Below are 19,932 nucleotides of genomic sequence, written 5' to 3'. Positions count from 1 at the left end.
AGAAATACAAACTACCATCAGAGAATATTACAAACACCTCTATGCAAATAAACTAGAAAATCTAGAAGAAATGGATAAATTCCTCAACACATACACCCTCCCAAGACTAAACCAAGAAGAAGTTCAATCTCTGAATAGACCAATAACAGGAGCTGAAATTATGGCAATAATCAATAGCTTACCAACCAAAAAAAGTCCAGGACCAGATGGGTTCACAGCCGAATTCTACCAGAGGTACAAGGAGGAGCTGGTACCATTCCTTCTGAAACTATTCCAATCAATAGAAAAAGAGGGAATCCTCCCTAACTCATTTTATGAGGCCAGCATCATCCTGATACCAAAGCCTGGCAGAGACACAACAAAAAAAGAGAATTTTAGACCAATATCCTTGATGAACATTGATGCAAAAATCCTCAATAAAATACTGGCAAACAGAATCCAGCAGCACATCAAAAAGCTTATCCACCATGATCAAGTGGGCTTCATCCCTGGGATGCAAGGCTGGTTCAATATACGCAAATCAATAAATGTAATCAAGCATATAAACAGAACGAAAGACAAAAACCACATGATTATCTCAATAGATGCAGAAAAGGCCTTTGACAAAATTCAACAACCCTTCATGCTAAAAACTCTCAATAAATTAGGAATTGATGGGACGTATCTCAAAATAATAAGAGCTATTTATGACAAACCCACAGCCAATATCATACTGAATGGGCAAAAACTGGAAGCATTCCCTTTGAAAACTGGCACAAGACAGGGATGCCCTCTCTCGCCACTTCTATTCAACATAGTGTTGGAAGTTCTGGCTAGGGCAATTAGGCAGGAGAAGGAAATCAAGGGTATTCAATTAGGAAAAGAGGAAGTCAAATTGTCCCTGTTTGCAGATGACATGATAGTATATCTAGAAAACCCCATTGTCTCAGCCCAAAATCTCCTTAAGCTGATAAGCAACTTCAGCAAAGTCTCAGGATACAAAATCAATGTGCAAAAATCACAAGCATTCTTATACATCAATAACAGACAAACAGAGAGCCAAATCATGAGTGAACTCCCATTCACAATTGCTTCAAAGAGAATAAAATACCTAGGAATCCAACTTACAAGGGATGTGAAAGACCTCTTCAAGGAGAACTACAAACCACTGCTCAAGGAAATAAAAGAGGATACAAACAAATGGAAGAACATTCCATGCTCATGGGTAGGAAGAATCAATATCATGAAAATGGCCATCCTTCCCAAGGTAATTTACAGATTCAATGCCATCCCCATCAAGCTACCAATGACTTTCTTCACAGAATTGGAAAAAACTACTTTAAAGTTCATATGGAACCAAAAAAGAGCCCGCATCGCCAAGTCAATCCTAAGCCAAAAGAACAAAGCTGGAGGCATCACGCTACCTGATTTCAAACTATACTACAAGGCTACAGTAACCAAAACAGCATGGTACTGGTACCAAAACAGAGATATAGATCAATGGAACAGAACAGAGCCGTCAGAAATAATGCCACATATCTACAACCATCTGATCTTTGACAAACCTGAGAAAAACAAGAAATGGGGAAAGGATTCCCTATTTAATAAATGGTGCTGGGAAAACTGGCTAGCCATATGTAGAAAGCTGAAACTGGATCCCTTCCTTACACCTTATACAAAAATCAATTCAAGATGGATTAAAGACTTAAATGTTAGACCTAAAACCATAAAAACCCTAGAAGAAAACCTAGGCAATACCATTCAGGACATAGGCATGGGCAAGGACTTCATGTCTAAAACACCAAAAGCAATGGCAACAAAAGCCAAAATTGACAAATGGGATCTAATTAAACTAAAGAGCTTCTGCACAGCAAGGAAACTACCATCAGAGTGAACAGGCAACCTACAAAATGGGAGAAAATTTTCGCAACCTACTCATCTGACAAAGGGCTAATATCCAGAATCTACAATGAACTCCAACAAATTTACAAGAAAAAAACAAACAACCCCATCAAAAAGTGGGCGAAGGACATGAACAGACGCTTCTCAAAAGAAGACATTTATGCAGCCAAAAGACACATGAAAAAATGCTCACCATCACTGGCCATCAGAGAAATGCAAATCAAAACCACAATGAGATACCATCTCACACCAGTTAGAATGGCGATCATTAAAAAGTCAGGAAACAACAGGTGCTGGAGAGGATGTGGAGAAATAGGAACACTTTTACACTGTTGGTGGGACTGTAAACTAGTTCAACCCTTGTGGAAGTCAGTGTGGCGATTCCTCAGGGATCTAGAACTAGAAATTCCATTCGACCCAGCCATCCCATTACTGGGTATATACCCAAAGGACTATAAATCATGCTGCTATAAAGACACATGGACACGTATGTTTATTGCCGCATTATTCACAATAGCAAAGACTTGGAACCAACCCAAATGTCCAACAATGATAGACTGGATTAAGAAAATGTGGCACATCTACACCATGGAATACTATGCAGCCATAAGAAATGATGAGTTCATGTCCTTTGTAGGGACATGGATGAAATTGGAAATCATCATTCTCAGTAAACTATCGCAAGAACAAAAAACCAAACACCGCATATTCTCACTCATAGGTGGGAATTGAACAATGAGAACACATGGACACAGGAAGGGGAACATCACACTTCGGGGACTGTTGTGGGTTGGGGGGAGGGGGGAGGGATAACATTGGGAGATATACCTAATGCTAGATGACGAGTTGGTGGGTGCAGTGCACCAGCATGGCACATGTATACATATGTAACTTACTGCACATTGGGCACATGTACCATAAAACCTAAAGTATAATAATAATAATAATAATAATAATTACAATAAAAGAAAAAAAAAAAAAAAAAAAGAAAGAAAGGAGAACAAGGCCGGGCATGGTGGCTCATGCCTGTCCCAGCACTTTGGAAAGCTGAGGTGGGCGGGACCAGCCTGACCAACATGGTGAAATCCCATCTCTACCAAAAATACAAAAATTAGCCGGGTGTGGTGGCCCGCACCTGTAATTCCAGCTACTTGGGAGGCTGAGGCATGAGAAGCGCTTGAACACAGGAGATGGAGGTTGCAGCGAACTGAGATCACGCCACTGCACTCCAGCCTGGGTGACAGAGCAAAACTCCATCTCAAAAAAAAGAAAAAGAAAAAAGAAAGTATGGCTGGGTGCAGTGGCTCACGCTTGTAATCCCAACACTTCAGGAGGTCAAGGTGGGTGGAGGAGTTCGAGACCAGCCTGAACAACATGGTGAAACCCCATCTCTACTAAAAATACACAAAAATTAGCTGGGCGTGGTGGCACATGCCTGTAACCCCAGCTACTGGGGAGGCTGAAGCAGGAAAATTGCTTGAATCTGGGAGGCGGAGGTTGCAGGGAGGCGGAGGTTGCAGTGAGCCGAGATCACACCACTGCACTCCAGCCTGGGCGATAGAGTGAGACTCCGTCTCAAAAAAAAAAGAGGAAAGAAAGTAAACGACAAGTCACAGAATGGGAGGGTATATTTGCAACATATTTATTCAACAAAGGAAAAATTAACTGGAAAAAGAGTCAGATTAATCAATATGCAAACATCTGAAGGGATATTACATAAAGAAAGATATCCTAATAGCTAGTGAGCATGTAAAAATGCCCAGCCTCATTAGCTACCAGGGAAATGCAAATTCTGACTGGCATCATTAAGTGTTGCTGAAGATGTGAAGGAAATGGAATATTCACACATTACTGGTAGGCATGGGCACTGGCACAACTGCTTTGGAAAACTGTCTGACAACGTATCTTAAAACTGAGTATGTGCATCACCTATAATCCAACAATCTTATTCCTAGGTATAAGCAACAGAAAAGTGTACATGTGTGTCCCAAAATCCATGTTCGAGAATGTCCAGAGCAGCACAATTTGTAATAGTTCCAAACTAAAAATAAAAGCTATTGGTCTAGAATGGAATGACTAAATAGAATGTGTGTACTTGTAGAGCGTGACACTCTAGAGTAGTGGTTCTCTACCTCTGGCATGCATCAGAACCGCTTGGAGGCTGGTTAAACTGATTGCTGGGTTCCACCTGTCTATCTACACAGAACCGACCTTACATTTCCCCACTCAGCTGCCTTTATCAAAATTAAGGATGTCTGCTGATCACCTCTTGAATGTTCTCTCCTCTCCCACATCAGCAAGAGGGAACAAAAGAGGCAAAAGAGGCCCGGTTTCTCACCATTAGGACAAACCCAAGGATATCTCTTGCATCAGGTGAGCCCTGCACCCCTGGCTTTGCTGAGATGCTTATGAGCATTTCCTCACATAACCCTGACAATATAATCAGGGCACAATTATGGTAGCCATCCTTATCACCATTTTATAGAGGAGGAATTGACCACTGGCTGGATTAACTGCAAAGCTCTAAAATTAGACAGTGGGACTGGTTGCACAACTAATGTACTAAAGCTCAGCAGTACACGATTTTTTAAAAATTAATTTATTTTTGAGACAGGGTCTCTGTCACCCAGGCTGGAGTACAGTGGCACAATCATTGCTTACTGCAGCCTTGACCTCCTGGGCTCATGATACTCCCACCTCAGCCTCCCGAGTAGCTGGGACTACAGGTGCACACCATCATGAATGGCTAATTTTAGTTTTTGTAGAGACAAGGGCTTTGCTATGTTGCCCAGGCTGGTCTCAAACTCCTGGTCTCAAGCAATCCTCCTGCCTCGGTCTCTCGAACTGCTGGGATTACAGGTGTTAGTCACTGCACCCAGGCAATTCTACAATTTTAGATTCCCATCATGCCTCCTGAAGTTTCATGTTAAGAGATTCCCCTTCACTTCTAGGGCTAAAATACTAGTGGACTGTTCATATGATGGTTTCTGAATGACACGTGACAGCTTTTCAGCACCTGTATTATTTCATCCTGGGTTTCAGGACATCATGAGAAACACTTATCAACACCAAAGATACCATAATCTCTATCCCCAAACTACCTTGATAGTTACTGTTTCAATATAAACAACCACAAATGCAATCATTAAGATTTCTAATTTATTATTAAATTACATACCAAAGCTTCTTCTATACAGTCAGAAAATGCACATTTAGATGAGAACAAAAATTAAGTACAAATACAATAAAATTGGTTCCAAGAAGCTATTTTAAAAGCAAAAACTTACAAAGTGCATTTGGAAAATAATAGATTTTAAAAATCTGTATTGGCATTTTTTCAAGAGGAAACATCTTCCATCACAGGAAAGTCTGGTTGGAATTGATTTCTCTCCTCCCTTAAGAGCTAACAGGGTGGGAATGAATGCAAATACCTTGATATTAAAGTGAGCTCTCAGGTAGAGAAAACGAGAAAGATCCCTCAAGACCATGCATGGCTCAGCTTTAAGCTTCTTATCCGCTAAACTCCTCAAAATTCACTTGTTCCTCTCTCATTTTCTTTTTGCCTACAAAACTTAAAGAGTATGCAGGTTTATAAAGGAATAAACAAGATTAGTTTATTAAGACCGTGATGAAAAGTTCTGCATCTTTTTGGAGACCAGGGTAAACAACTCTTAACCTAACAGGAGAGTGGAACACAATGATTCTAACTTTCTGAGCAGAATCCATTTGTTCTTTATTTACATTTGCCAGAAAATTCAGTGTAACACTAGACATGGCCAGTTATCCGCAACAACTTAATCTTCCAAGTTAGAAGACTCAATCCATTTCCAAAAATCATATCTGACAAACGATCAAATGAGCTATCAGAAACCAAAAGGCTAGTCCAGTTCTTTAAAGTCATTTTCATCAGGTTGAGATCACTAACACTGAAACAGAAAATTAATAGTGGGAATGCAAACCCAAGGTGCCTGAATTCCATAGAGGCCAAGAGCCACTGCATCAAAAAGCTCAGTAAGTTATCTTTTTCTATTCAGATGTATTCACACCCAGTATGAAAGAGCTAAAGTATTATTTGGTTCCATGTATAAGGATTGCTCTCATGGTATCTCCTCTCATCACCTGTCTCCATTCTCATGTGTTTTCTTCCATGCCTGATCCGAGTACCAGGCAGTATGGAAAAAGACAGGAAAATCATAGAGAAGGAAAGCCCCTTTCTATCATGAGGGAAAGAAAAGGTGAGCAAATGCAGATTACGGGGAGTCCTCCAGCATCATTAATAGGAATTGACAAGAATGTAGAGATTGCCAGGATAGATAAGTGAAAGCACTTGGATCTGAGTTTGAATTTGAGTGGTGAATTTATTCCACATTTTTACTAAAGTCATCAGTACACATAAAAACGAAATGTCAGAAATATGTCTTTTGGAATTTCCTGCCTTTTCGTTGCCATGTTTCTTCTTCTTTTTTTTTTTTGAAACAGGGTCTCACTCTGCCATCCAGGCTGGAGTGCAGTGGTGCAATCATGGCTCACTGAAGGCTTGAACTCCCGGGCTCAAGTGATCCTCTGGCCTCAGCCTCAGTAGCTGTGAGCTAGGACCACAGGCACTCACCATCATGCCAGGCTAATCTTTTAATTTTTTTTGTAGAGACAGAGTCTTGCTACATTGCCCAGGCTGGTCTCAAACTCCTGGCCTCAAACGATCCGCCTGCCTTGGCCTCCCAAAGTGCTAAGATTACAGGCGTGAGCCACTGCACCCAGCCCTATTGTCATGGTTTTTCATATGTTTTCAGTGAAATGAAAAGTTTTGAGTGGTTACTTAAAAGGACCAAAAAGGAAAGATTCATTACAATAAGACAATAGTTGAGGGGGCATAACTTCCCCTAAGAGGCAACATTTGGATCCAGAAGTAGAAAATTCCTTCTGACCTCCTGGCTGTGACTAGCATTAACAAGTAACTAACTGTTAGCCTCTGAATCTGGTAACTGGTCCATAAGGAGGACAGCAAAAAAGGAGAGAAAGCCAAGGTGGTTAAACAAAAAAGTTAAATGACATGGAGCTGAAAGAGCTCAAATACCTTCATGGGATCCACACGGAGCCGCTTCCTGTGGACACATACCTCTCTTTCCTTGCTGGAGGTTTCTTTCTGCAAAGAAACCCTAAGAGGAAAAAGCACTGGCCTAGCTATCTACATGTGGCCCTGGGTCACCTTACTATGGGCTGCAGCACGGGGAGGTTAGTCAGACCTATCTGACACCAACATCTACACCAAGCCTTTTAACTTCCTTGGAAGAACTGGTTTATTTTCATAAAGAAAATAACCAACATAATTCCATTACTTCACATAAGCAAAACCTTAATGGAAAAGCCCATCAGCCGTCAACACGGTTTGCTTGGCTGCAGTGAGCTAGACTAGCTTGTGTCCCAGTTCACTCTCACACAATCAGCTTTAATGAATGCACCAAAGAATCAGACCAGTAAAAAAGACTGGTAGTATAATTAAATAAATAACTTTATTTATGATACTTCAGATTTTATAAATGCCAACTACACAGCAAAGTCCCATAAATTCTAACCGAGACACAACCACCAATCAAGGCCCTTTGAAAAATCAAAGATAATAAAGTGTCAGGGGAGAAAAGTTTTGTTCTCCCAACAGAGAATTTAATCAATGAACTTACTTCTCTGATCATTTAAGGTTCACAATGGGAAAACTTTTCTTTTAAGGGTACCCTGAATCGACGAACAGTCAATCAACCCATATTTAGAAAAATAAACCCCATAGTTAAGAAAAATATATCAAATGCCCTTCACACCCATAATGTAACAAAACTTTGACACCAGAATGAAAAACTTCTCAGTCTCTGTACCAAACCAGGTGTTAGTCCACCCGTGAGCAAGTTCACCTGAATAACAGCATCTATACACCATGATGTAGCTGAGAACTACATGCTGATATCCTTTTATTGCCTGTGGCTCGGACTGAAGCCAATACTATAAATACCACAGTGAATTCCAATGGTGAAGAGCAGCAGTGTAGATGCTGGAAGTCTACAAACCAGGTTGTAGTTCAGTAAGACAAGTCATGAATTTACAGAAACTAAGAAATGGTTAACTCGAAAAGAATTCTGGTGGCTGGCTTAAAATCTGTCACTGTCCGGGGATGGTAACAGAAGACAGTTGCAGAGACAGACAGATTCTGCCACATGCACCCTCAACAGTGAAACCATTCTCTGGATGTTTGGAAATGCTTAACAGATTTGGAATGAATAGATTTTCACAGAACTCAGGATTCCTGGTACATCAGGCAGTAGTCTTAAAACTTTTGCCCACACGTTGTGGAGCATTTACAAATGCAATTCTCTGGACAGTGAACCCTCAATGCCTTTTTATATGTGGCTTCTTGAATAGATCACATTAGAAATTGAGCAGTCCCCTCCTCAGCTACCAGTGTCAATGCTGGTATGAGGAGGAGCAGTTGGGGCACTGACAGACACTGGCAATTCGTTTCTTTTATCATAGTGGAACTGAGATTACACTTCTTTTCAGTAGAAAATATTAATTCAAGGGAAGAATTAAAAAAATGGAAACAATGACTGATGCCTTAAATATAAGACTGCCATTCTTGATGTTTTTCCAGCAATACAGTTAACCCCAGTGTACTTGTAATTTAAAAGAAAAAGACAGTTTTACAGTGATCTCCATTTCAGACAACCTCAAACATGCTGAAGTTGGTCCATCAGCATCTCAAAGAATCTATGAAAAACAGAATTTTCCTCAAATATCAACAGAGTTGAGGAGACAGAGTAGAAATCTATAGCACAGATCATCAAGAAAGAACTTGTGATTTCTCATTATGAGTGTAAAATAAGAGGACAAGAATTATTTTTATTCACAATCCAATCTGGCGGCTAAAAGAAAAGCAGTCTTTGGATGTAGAAACCTGGTTTTCTGAAGAGCCCAGCTGTAAGACCTGGCTTGTCATTAGGCTTCAACACTATCACGGAAACACAGAAAACTCTGTTTTTGATTGGTTTACTTGCCTCCTAGGGAGACAAAAGCAACTGAAAACCTTTTTGTTTTTTTTTTTTAATTAAAAACAGAAAAATGTGTTAGAAAAGACAGCACAGAAAAACTGTGGCTTCAGCTCAACCTGACCATGTCACAGAGTCCATCACTGTCAGTCTTGCATTCATCCTGCTGGTCAGGCTAATTATCAAGACAGTCAACTTCTCCCTCCGATGTTTCCTTATTCCAGACCAGGGCGTGAAAGTGGTGGTTGTCAAGAGTCCCTGAAGACATCCCATCAATGGAACGCATACAGCAGCAACAGGATGGTACAGATCCCAATAACACCCCCTAGGATGAGCGAGTCCCGCCGCTTCCTCAGGTTGATCCTCTGGATCAGGCTGTTTACAGCAGGAAAACGATCTTTGGGAAATCTTTATTAAGGTCATATTTGGAAGAAGCCTCTCTGGCGAAAAGTCGCAGGAATCACAAAAATCAGTGGTGTCTAGAAACAGTGATGAAAGGCATGGGGAAGAAACTCACACAAAGGAAATCTTTAGCAGACGCACTTGCCCAAACCGGGAATGCACTGCAGCTCAAGGCCCCTAACCAATACACATCTCCCAGTCTTGTGTGTAACACAAATAAGAATAGTAATAGAGAGAGGGAGAAGAACAGGACGATGACAGCTCCCAAGCACTGAGGGCTTACTGCCAGGCTTCAGGTCAGGGTGGGAGCCAGCGTGGCCAGGAATGGAGGAACTCTGGCAAGGAGGCACAGGCATAGCCAGCTCCCATCGCCACCACCACCCATTTCCCTCCCTTTCCTCGTTTTCCTTCTCCACCACCCATTTCCCTCCCTTTCCTCGTTTTCCTTCTCCACCACCCATTTCCCTCCCTTTCCTCGTTTTCCTTCTCTCTCTCTCTTTTCCTCTTCTCTCAGAAGACTGGGGAGTTCTGCTTGAGAGTTTGAAGAAAATACCTGATCTTTTCCCACCTTGGATTCAGGCAATTCATGGGAACCAACTCTAGGGTCTATATAATCAGACAATGGTGAATTATTAACATTTTCAAAGTTACTTCGCAGCAGAAGGCAGATACAGGAGGAAAGCAGACTAAACTTTAGCCCTGACTAACCCACACCCATTTTGTTTGATTTTTTTTTTTTTTTGAACACATTCTTTTGGAGTAATTGTAAAATTCCCATGTGACTAATTTGTATGAGGCGCTATGCTAGGTTCCAGTATACTACTTTGCCTTAAGAGAACTCAGTGTTGGGCTGGGCAGGGTGGCTCACACCTATAATCCCAGCACTTTGGGAGGCCAAGGCTGAAGGATTGCTTGAGCCTAGGAGTTTGAGACTCGCCTGGGCAACATGGTGAAACCCCGTCTCTACAAAATATACAAAAATTAGCCGGGCGTGGTGGCACACGTCTGTAGTCCCAGCTACTCGGAAGGCTGAGGCGGGAGGACTGCATGAACCTGAGAGGTTGGAGGTTGCAGTGAGCTGAGATCGTGCCACTGTACTCCAGCCTGGATGGGTAATGGTGAGACTCTGTCTTTAAAAAAAAAAAAAAACAAAGAGAGAGAGAGAGAGAACTTATGGGAGAGATGCTTACAGAGTAGTAGAGAAGAGGTCACAAAGAAGACTAGTGGTAAATTCTAATGAACAATTGAGAAAGGCTTTAGTGTTTTAAATTATCAGCTATCTGACTCACACTTCTATTTCAAAGTTTCAAAAGTTTGACTAAATACAAACTCTTATATTCACTAATCAGCTTTTCTGGCTGGCAATTGAGTTCATAGTTTAGTAAAATGAAATAATGTATATAACAGCACTCTGTAAATTTTATAGCCCTATCTAAAATGTGATTTTGGACATGTGGTTTTATACTTAGGGCGACAAGGCAAGACCAAAATTCACAGTGGACTGGAGAACAACAGCACACATCAGGAGAGTCTTTTCCTTAGGCAAAGACATATCAAACTAAAAGTGAACTCAAATTATCTAGGACTACAGGATACTCAGCTTTTGAAAACTCTAGGTCCCTCCCCCTTTGGCAGTTGGGGAGGAAAGCTTTTTGCCTAGAAGGCTTGTCTTTTCAGACGTTCGCTGAATCAAATGACTCAGAATGCCAGGCTTTCCTGGTTCCCTAATGGGTTTCTGGGAAGTATTAATAATCCTAATTTAAAACAGAAAACTGAAACATTTTAAAGGAGAGGTTACAACAAACAAGTGGAGAATGTATCCCAGAATTCAGCCTGTGCATAGAGTTACAAACTCCATCGGTAGCTATAGCTCATCCGCACGGGTGGCTGTCTCCTTCCTTCCCCCTTCCAAGCATCTGCCACTGACTTATCTCTAAATGGGAAAAACAACAAAGGCATATAATTTATCATGTTTAGGTAAGAATAATGTATAGTGTGGAGTTCTAACATGAATTTAAAAGCTTTCTAAAATGTAGAAGAAATTGGTGAATAATTTTTAAATTCACATTTATAATTTTTTCTTCTACATCTAGTAGTAAGAAACTTCTGAGGTGCAGTCTTTTAGGAATGGTACTAAAGAGCATAAACTTTCACAAAGTAGGAATGCACAGTACATTCATATTATGCAATTACTGATGGGCTCCACTGCTACTGATGATGGCAGCCTGCCCCCTATAAAAGCACACACAGACACTTCTCCCCTCTACCCTCAAAACACAGACTGTGAACATTCAAAAAGGATACTGGCCAAAGTGTTCATTTTGCTGTGAATTGACTTCAACATTCCTCTCTGTGAAGTCATATTTTCTTTTGTTGCCATAGCAATGCTGCAAGGGGAAAAAGAGACGACAAATCACCATTTAAGATTATCCTGCCTGGAACCATCATGCCTTTAAAAGTGAAAGAAAACTACAGTGAACAACATCATCTTAGAAAGCACTGTGCCAGAAAATAAGGGGAAAAAAATCACTTCTGAAGCCACTTTACCAGTGCTTTTTCCAAATGACTCCACTGTTCTCTGATATCTTTTTATGCAAGGCAGTAAGCCACTTCCTATGTTTGCTTCAAAATAACAAACAAAATAAGACATAAACAGACAAATCACATATTACAAAAGCTTAAAATTTAAAGTTTAAAAACTTTAAAAAGTTTAAAAAGAGTTTAAAAAGAAGCCAGCTGCTAAAATATCTTTAATCAGGAAAAACTGTTGAAAGGGAATTATAATTATAAAAATAGAAAAGAAATATAAAATATCATAAAATATGAATACACAACCAGCCCTTAATTTATGAAGAGATTATGTTCCAAAATTCTACTTGAGAACTAACTAGGCATGCGTGCAACATTATGCTGGGTTTCCATGATGGCTGACAAAGGTCACAGATTCATTAAACGTGGCTAAAACAGCTGGGTGTGGTGGCTCACGTCTGTAATCCCAGCACCAAATTTGGAAGACCGAGGTGGGAGGATCACTTGAGCCCAAAAGTTCAAGACCATCCTGGGCAATGTGGCGAAATCCCATCTCTACCAAAATAAAAAATTAGCCAGACGTGTGTGCCTGTAGTCCCAGCTACTCGGGAGGCTGAGGTGAGAGGATCAATTGAGCCCAGGAGGGGGAGGCTACAGCGAGCTGTGATGGAGCCACTGCACTCTAGCTTGAATAATGGAGCGAGACCCTGTCTCAAAAAAAAGAAAAGATTAAAGAGAAAAGAGAAAGTCACTTTTTGTAGAACACAATCTCTTCCCTGTGACTACCTTGATGTCCTGTTTAAAAGATCTCTGAGTTAATATCCTTTTTTTTCGGGGCGGGGGGTTGGGGGACAGGGTCCTGCTCTGTCACCCAGGCTGAAGCCCAGTGGTCTGACTGTGGCTACTGCAGCCTTGACTTCCTGGGCTCAAGCAATCCTCCCACCTCAGCCTCCTGAGTAGCTGGGACTACAGGCATGTGCCATCATGCCTGGCTAATTTTTTTTTTCTAATTTTTAAATTATTTCTAGAGATGGGGTCTCCCTATGTTGACCAGGCTGGTCTCAAACTCCTGGGCTCAAGCCATCCTCCTACCTCCGCCTCCCAAAGTGCTGGAGTTATAGGTGTGAGCCACCAAGCTTGGCCCTAAGTTAATATCATTTTGCTATCACTTCCAGGATTATTCATTTCCCATAGTCTTATCTCTCTGGACATTAGAGCCCTAGAGGGCAGGGTCAGTATCCACTTTGATATGTAACACACAGAGGAGTGCTTTGCATGTTGACATTATAAATAGCAACAGAAAATGAAATGCTGTTGAGCAATTATAAAGTATCTATTTTTTTAAAAAAATCAAGAGATTGAGATTTGGGGAAGATGATGGTGAGAGTATAAATTCCTGACTTGACCTTTGGTCCATTTCCTGCATGGAGTAGCACAAGAACAAAAGCAGACACACTAGGGAGGGTCCATCTGAGGCCCCAAGTTCCCTTGAGATCTCCAGGGAAGAAAGCCAGGTAGAGGGCTATACTCTCTCAAGTGAAGAGAGAACCAGGGAACTGACAGCAGGTAAGCTTAGATTTTTCTTCAAGCTTGAGGTGAAGACCTAGGGCTTCCTTGCTTCCTGAGGAACCCAGACAGTGGAAGACTATGGATCTGCATATACAGGGGTTGCAGTGAAACTGCTCCCAGGCCCTGCAGCTGGGAAACGACTGCTACACGCAGCCAGAAAGATGACAAGCAGAGAGCCGATAGTCTTGTAGCTGGTGTGATGCCCAGCCCCTAAGGGGAAGAGCCCAGTGATGGATGCATCACTGCCTGATATGCCATTGCTTAAGAGGCTCTCATAGCTGGACCTATCTGGGAGCCGAGTGAACACATTTTTGGCCAGGTAAGGTCTCACAGAGTAAACCACCACGTGTCTTACTGAAGGGAAATGCTAGAAGGAGTATTCTAAACAAGTGACACATGAATCAAAACTTGAATTTCAAGATTTGAGATGGCAAAAGAGAAACAAAAGTGTGTAAGGAGGTATATACAGGTTGAACATCCCTAATCTGAAAATCAGAAATCCCCAAGACTTCTGGTCCCAAGTATTTTGGATAAGCAACACTCAATCTGTAAAAGAATATTTGTTGAAGCATTTTTGGAATAGTAAAAAACGAACAACAACAGCAAAAAGACCAAAAAAAAAAAAAAAAATCCCCCAAAACTGGAAGTAACATTTGAATGGTATAATAGATTATGATATAACCATACTATGAAATAGTATTTGGTTATTAAAAAGGATGAGTTAGTATTATTTCTATTAACATGAAGGATGTTTATAACATATTGAGTGATAAAGCAAGCTACGGAACGTGCAGAATATGAATGCTCTAATATTTTCAGAAACAAACATCCTTGGGGATGTTTGTATGACAGTGAAAAAGTTGTGTATCAGTAAGATACACAACTGTCACTGAACACAAGTTACTTCAGAGGTTAAGAATGGAGGGGTACTACCAGGAGATTGACTTTTCCTTTATCCATTTTAGTATTATTTAAGTTGTTCAATAAGAACATTTTGATAATATACAAATGTACTTTGATAATATATAAATATGTAATAAAGAAAAATGAACATTAGAAAAATCCCACCTGAGTGATTAAGAAATGTTAATAACATCTGAAGCTGCACACACACAAAAAATTAACATGGACATGCTAGGATTTAGGTCACTTTCAACTGAAATCACAGGCAGTGATTACACAGTATTTGGGTATTTAAAAAAATGAGTTAGGGCTAGGTGCGGTGGCTCACGCCTGTAATCCCAGCACTTTGGGAAGCCGAGGCAGGTGGATCACTTGAGGCCAAGGAGTTCAAGACCAGCCTGGCCAACATGGTGAAAAGTCTTCTCTACTAAAAATACAAAAATTAGCCAGGCATGGTGGTGAGCGCCTGTAATCCCAGCTACTGGGAGGCTGAGGGTGAAGAATCACTTGAAGCCCAGGAGACAGAGGTTGCAGTAAGCCGAGATTACACCACTGCACTCCAGCTTGGGTGACAACACAAGATGCGGTCTCAAACAAAACAAAACAAACAGTCAGTATTTCTATCAACTTGAAGGGATGTTTATAACATACTGAGTGATTAAAGCAAGCCACAGAATGTATAGAATATGAATCCTATAATTACAGAAACAAACATCTTTGGGGATGTTTGTATGACAGTGAAAAAGGTATCAGAAAGATACACAACTGTCAGTTAACACAAGTTGCTTCAGGGGTTAAGAATAGAGGGGTACTACCAGGAGACTGACTTTTTCTTTTTCTTTTTCTTTTTTTTTTTTTTTTTTTTGAGTTGGAGTCTTGCTCTGTCACCTAGGCTGGAGTGCAGTGGCACGATCTTGGCTCACTGCAACCTCCGCCTCCCAGGTTCACACCATTCTCCTGCCTCAGCCTCCTGAGTAGCTGGGACTACAGGCGCCCACCACCGCGCCCAGCTAATTTTTTGTATTTTTAGTAGAGACAGGGTATCACCGTGTTAGCCAGGATGGTCTCGATCTCCTGACCTCGTGATCCACCCGTCTCAGTCTCCCAAAGTGCTGGGATTACAGGCGTGAGCCACGGCGCCCGGCTTTTTCTTTATCCATTTTAGTATTATTTAAGTTGTTACAATAAGAACACTGTACTTGTATAATATACAATAAACAAGTGTCTAATAAAAGAAAAATGAAAAGAACATTAGAAAAATTCCACTTGATTAAGAAATGTTAAATAACATTTGAAGCTACACACACAATTAACATGGACATACTAGGATTTGGATCACTTTCAACTGAAATCACAGGCAGTATCTTTGCAAATTTAGAAAATGAAAAGTCCTAGAGAATATTACAGTTCTTCCAGGGTCCTGATTTCCTATGTGTTCTAATGCTGACAATCCCATCTTCCCAATACTTTTAGGCCTATTCTAGAAAAATATCTGTTCATATGGAGATATTATGGTCTGGTCTTTTGAAATGACACTTCAGAATAAAGAAATGTAATTGGGTAAAACTAAAACAAACAAAAAAACACATTAGCAGCTCCAAATCCACCACTGTGATGCACCTCAATAAAATTATGAGTCAAGCAATGATTTTAAAAATTTTCCACAGATTTCGGAAATGCTTAAGAATGGAAGGGATCACTCTCTCTGAGGGCAGAACTGTGGAGTAGGGTTAAAAATGGAGATTTGCAGAAATTTGCACAAGGAGTTGCCATACTCCAAAATTGTCCTTCCTAACGCATGCAGCTAGGTGGCTGCCCCTAGTCCAGTAGAAGACCTAGCTCAGGAGAAGAGACAGAGAGATCTGGCAATTTGAAGTCCCCAGTGAAACAGCCAGGTCCGCTTGATCATGCATGGTGAGGCCTAACACTCAACAAGTGTCACCACCCTATGCTCACAGGATGAGCTTCCCAACACACATTCTTTTCACAACATGGAGAAACACCATGTCTACAGAAAAATACAAAAAAAAAAAAAAAAAAAATTAGCTGGGCATGGTGGTGTGTGCCAGTAGTACCAGCTATTCAGAATGCTGAGGTGGGAAGATTGCTTGAGCCCAGAAGGTCAAGGCTGCAGTGAGCCATGATCATGTCACTGCACTCCAGCCTGGGTAACAGCAATGAGTGATTAGAAGCTCATCGTCTTTTGGAGTCACACCCTTAAATATGAAGGAACAGCCAATAATCACTAGATGTGTAAGGAGGTAACATGAAAGGCAGAGTTCAAATAAACCACCCAGCAAACAGAAAAGTGAGGCTGAGCAAACAGGGGCAATAAAGGAAGCTCAAGAAACTCTAAAATAAAATTACACTTAATGTTTTCAGAGAGATAAAAGATTATTACATCCACAAAACATACACATAAACATGTGTATCTGTCTCTCAGGAAAGAGCTCTTGTAAATTAAATGAAGAGCTGATATAAAAATGTAATAGAAGAATTGGAAGGAGAAATTCAGTAAATCTCCCAGAATGTTAAACAAAAAGATCAATAGAAACAGAGAAAAGGTAAGAAAGGATCAATTCAGAAGGCCCAACACATAATCTTTTTAATATTTTTTTGAATGAAACAACAGAGAAAGAAGAGGGAAGAAAATGATAAAGAACGTAAGACAATTTCCAAGAACTGAAGATGAGTTTCCAGATTGTAAGAGTTCACTCAATGCCAAGAGCATTGGACTGGAAAAGACGCATGCCACTGTGTCCAGCCTGGCCTTTAGAAGCAATACTGGAAACAATGCCTTTAAAAATTTCAAAATTATTTCCAACTCAGAATTCTATCTTGGTTAAGTTAAATAATGAATCAAGAATATGAGCAGAATAAAGACTTTTTGGATGTGGGCAGTCCAAAACAATTTACCTCCTGTTCCTTCTCAGGAAGTTACTAAGGACATGGTTCAGCATAATAAGGGAATAAAGTAAGAAAGTGGAAGGCACTAATCCCAAGAAGTAGGTAATCCAATAGAGGAAATTATTTTAGGATAATGGAGGAAGGACATCTAGGACCAGAACAATGTTGGAGGTGTAGAGAATCACCAGTCAAGATTAGAGCAGAAGGAGGGAGCGATGTCAACCACATAATACACTGAATTTTTGATCTCCAAATGAAAGGAACACAAGAAGAGCTTAACAAACAACTTCCTTTGCATCATTTAGTTCTTATTCATAATTTTTCAGTTTGAGAGATTATGACAAAATATGATACACTGAAAATGTGGTTGTTTTGTAGAAAAGTGTACAAGGTATTTGCAAGTAGATACTATGGTCTTGTATAAAGTAACAGCTTTCAAACCTATGCTGGCCCATATATCAATCTTTGAATGATATATTATTATTTTTTTGAGACAGGGCCTCACTGTGCCACGCAGGCGGGGCTGCAGTAGCACCACCATGGCAGCCTTGACCTCATGGGTGCAAGTGCTCCTCCTGCCTCAGCCTCCCAAGTGGTTGGCTTACAGATGTGCACCACCATGCCTGGCTTTTTAGAAACAATTTTGTAAAGATGGGGTCTCACTATGTTGCTCTGGCTGACTCGAGTTTCTGGCCTCAAGCAGTCCTCCCACCTCAGCCTCCCAAAGTGTTAGGATTATAGGCGTCAGCCACCATGCTGGGCCTGCTTCTGTTTTTTAAACTGGAACTATCACCATTTCCTGTAGACTTTGACTCACAAGTGGACAGAGGTTAAAAAATAATTTCTGCAAAGCACTTTGTATTCCTTGGGGAATAGATATCATCATCATACATTATGTTAACTTGTTGAAGATGCATGATTTCCAGTACCACAAAGTATATCTAGACATACTTCCTCATCTCATTTCATGACTTAGAGTCAAGCAGAATGAAATCTAGGCTGTTATTTCAAGGGTCAAATACTTAGAAGCCAAATATAAGCTCTAAATAATATATACCGCTTTTAAAATGATAAATCACTGATACACTTACGGGAACTTCAACTTTCTTACCTGTTACCTGCTCTGTGAACTGAACTCAGTCATGTTTTTTTCAACAACAGATAATACAAGTCATACATTTAAAGGTTAGAAATGAATTTATAAATATTAAAAATGCTAGTTCTTTTCAATAAGTTGATGTCAAAGTCTATATTCAGTTGCTCACATAGTTTTAAAATGTATCTCTAAAAGGAAAAGGTAAATTTTTTCCATATGGAATATGCAAAAATATTATTTGACACAAACTTTATATTCTTCATAAGAAATCATAACTAGCTTTATACTCAGTGAAACTTTTCTTATAATGCCTATCATATTTTGAAACAAGGGAAAATACTGAAATAAAAGACCTCCTAATAACATGTTTTTTTAACTAGCAAAATAATAGTAACAATTCAGTGGTTCTCAATTGTTCCTTTTAATTTCTTTTTTGCCCTATGAGGTACCCCAAGTTTTTATACTCGTATTACCAGCCCTTAAATAGGCCAGTTCTGAAGTGAAAGCTTAATTAAGGCAGCCTGGCCCTAGAAGAGCAGGCAGAAAGAAAGGGAAATAAAGGAAAAAAGAAAAAGGATGATTGGGAAACTTTAAGTAAAGAATTCCTGGCAAAATGTGATCAGATCTCATGTGCTGATGAAAAGGAAAAAGTTACAAGGAAGAAACTTCAGTCAACATTAGGAAATTCTGTGAAAACTTTCTTCAGGTGGAAGGCTCAGCATATACAACTTAAACAAAAATTCAAGACACAATCACAGCTTATTGTTATAAAAGATCACAATGTATTAAGATGATTAATGATGGAAAATATTCCAATCCATTGAATAAAGAATCCATGAAGCCATACAAAAGAAACAGATATTTAGGAAACGAACACTGAAATATTTAGGAGTAAAAAGCATCAATGTATGTTAAACTTGGTAGAAGTTGGGTAAAGGGTATATAGGACTTCTTTCCACTACTGAAATTTTTCTGAAATCTGAAATGATATCCAAACAAAAAGCTAAAAAAGAAAGGATTGGTAATAATAATATAGCTACCATTTACAGATTACCTAGTATTAGATCACGCATTTTCCTCACATTATCCTTAACAGTCTTACAGATAAGTATTATCATCAATACTATATTTTTAAACAGATAAGAAAATGAATGTTCCAAGAAGTTAATTATCTAAAGAACAGAAATCTAAGATCTAATAAACAGCACAGGCAGGTTCCAAACCAAATCAGACCCAAAACCTTGTATTCTTTCTACAATGTGGTAAATATAGCAGTGGTTTAAATAGAGCTCTGTTTCTAGAGTTAGACTAAGACTGAATCAGGTTCTGAATCCTTAATACTATTTACTAGTCATGTGACCACAGGCAAATTACTTAATTTCTTTTTTGTTTTGGAGATAGCTCCTAATGATTTGTGTCTATCTAATGGGTTATTGAGAAAATCAAATAAAATAATGCATGCAAAGTACTTTTAGCACAGGCCCAATATCCATGGTAAGAACACAAATGTGGCTGGGCGCAGTGGCTCACACCTGTAATCTCTGCACTTTAGGAGGCCAAGGTGGGCAGATCACCTGAGGTCAGGAGTTCGGGACCAGACTGGCCAACATGATG

At 39.9% G+C, this 19,932-nt stretch overlaps 1 protein-coding gene across 7 annotated transcripts in view; it reads right to left on the bottom strand.

The window, feature by feature from the left end:
- Positions 1-7,372: 7,372 nt before the first annotated feature.
- Positions 7,373-19,932, bottom strand: part of GOSR1 (golgi SNAP receptor complex member 1) — a 47,642-nt gene continuing 35,082 nt past the window's right edge. For 4 of the 7 annotated variants that reach the window (XM_063656130.1, XM_054459907.2, XM_054459908.2 and 1 more), the window contains 2 exons: positions 11,619-11,701; positions 7,373-9,309 (listed from right to left, as the gene is read on the bottom strand). In XM_063656130.1, the coding sequence (XP_063512200.1) occupies positions 9,185-9,309; positions 11,619-11,701 (208 nt within the window). In that variant the 3' untranslated portion in view covers positions 7,373-9,184. Of the gene's footprint in view, positions 9,392-11,618; positions 11,702-19,932 lie in introns of all 7 variants that reach the window. The other 3 variants (XM_063656128.1, XM_063656131.1, XM_063656129.1) reach the window with 1 other exon arrangement.

The sequence above is a fragment of the Pongo pygmaeus genome, chromosome 19, assembly GCF_028885625.2.
Source record: "Pongo pygmaeus isolate AG05252 chromosome 19, NHGRI_mPonPyg2-v2.0_pri, whole genome shotgun sequence".
NCBI classification, from domain to species: Eukaryota; Metazoa; Chordata; class Mammalia; order Primates; family Hominidae; genus Pongo; species Pongo pygmaeus.
Note: the sequence above shows the minus strand (reverse complement) of the source record. Positions and strands in the feature narration are given on the sequence as shown.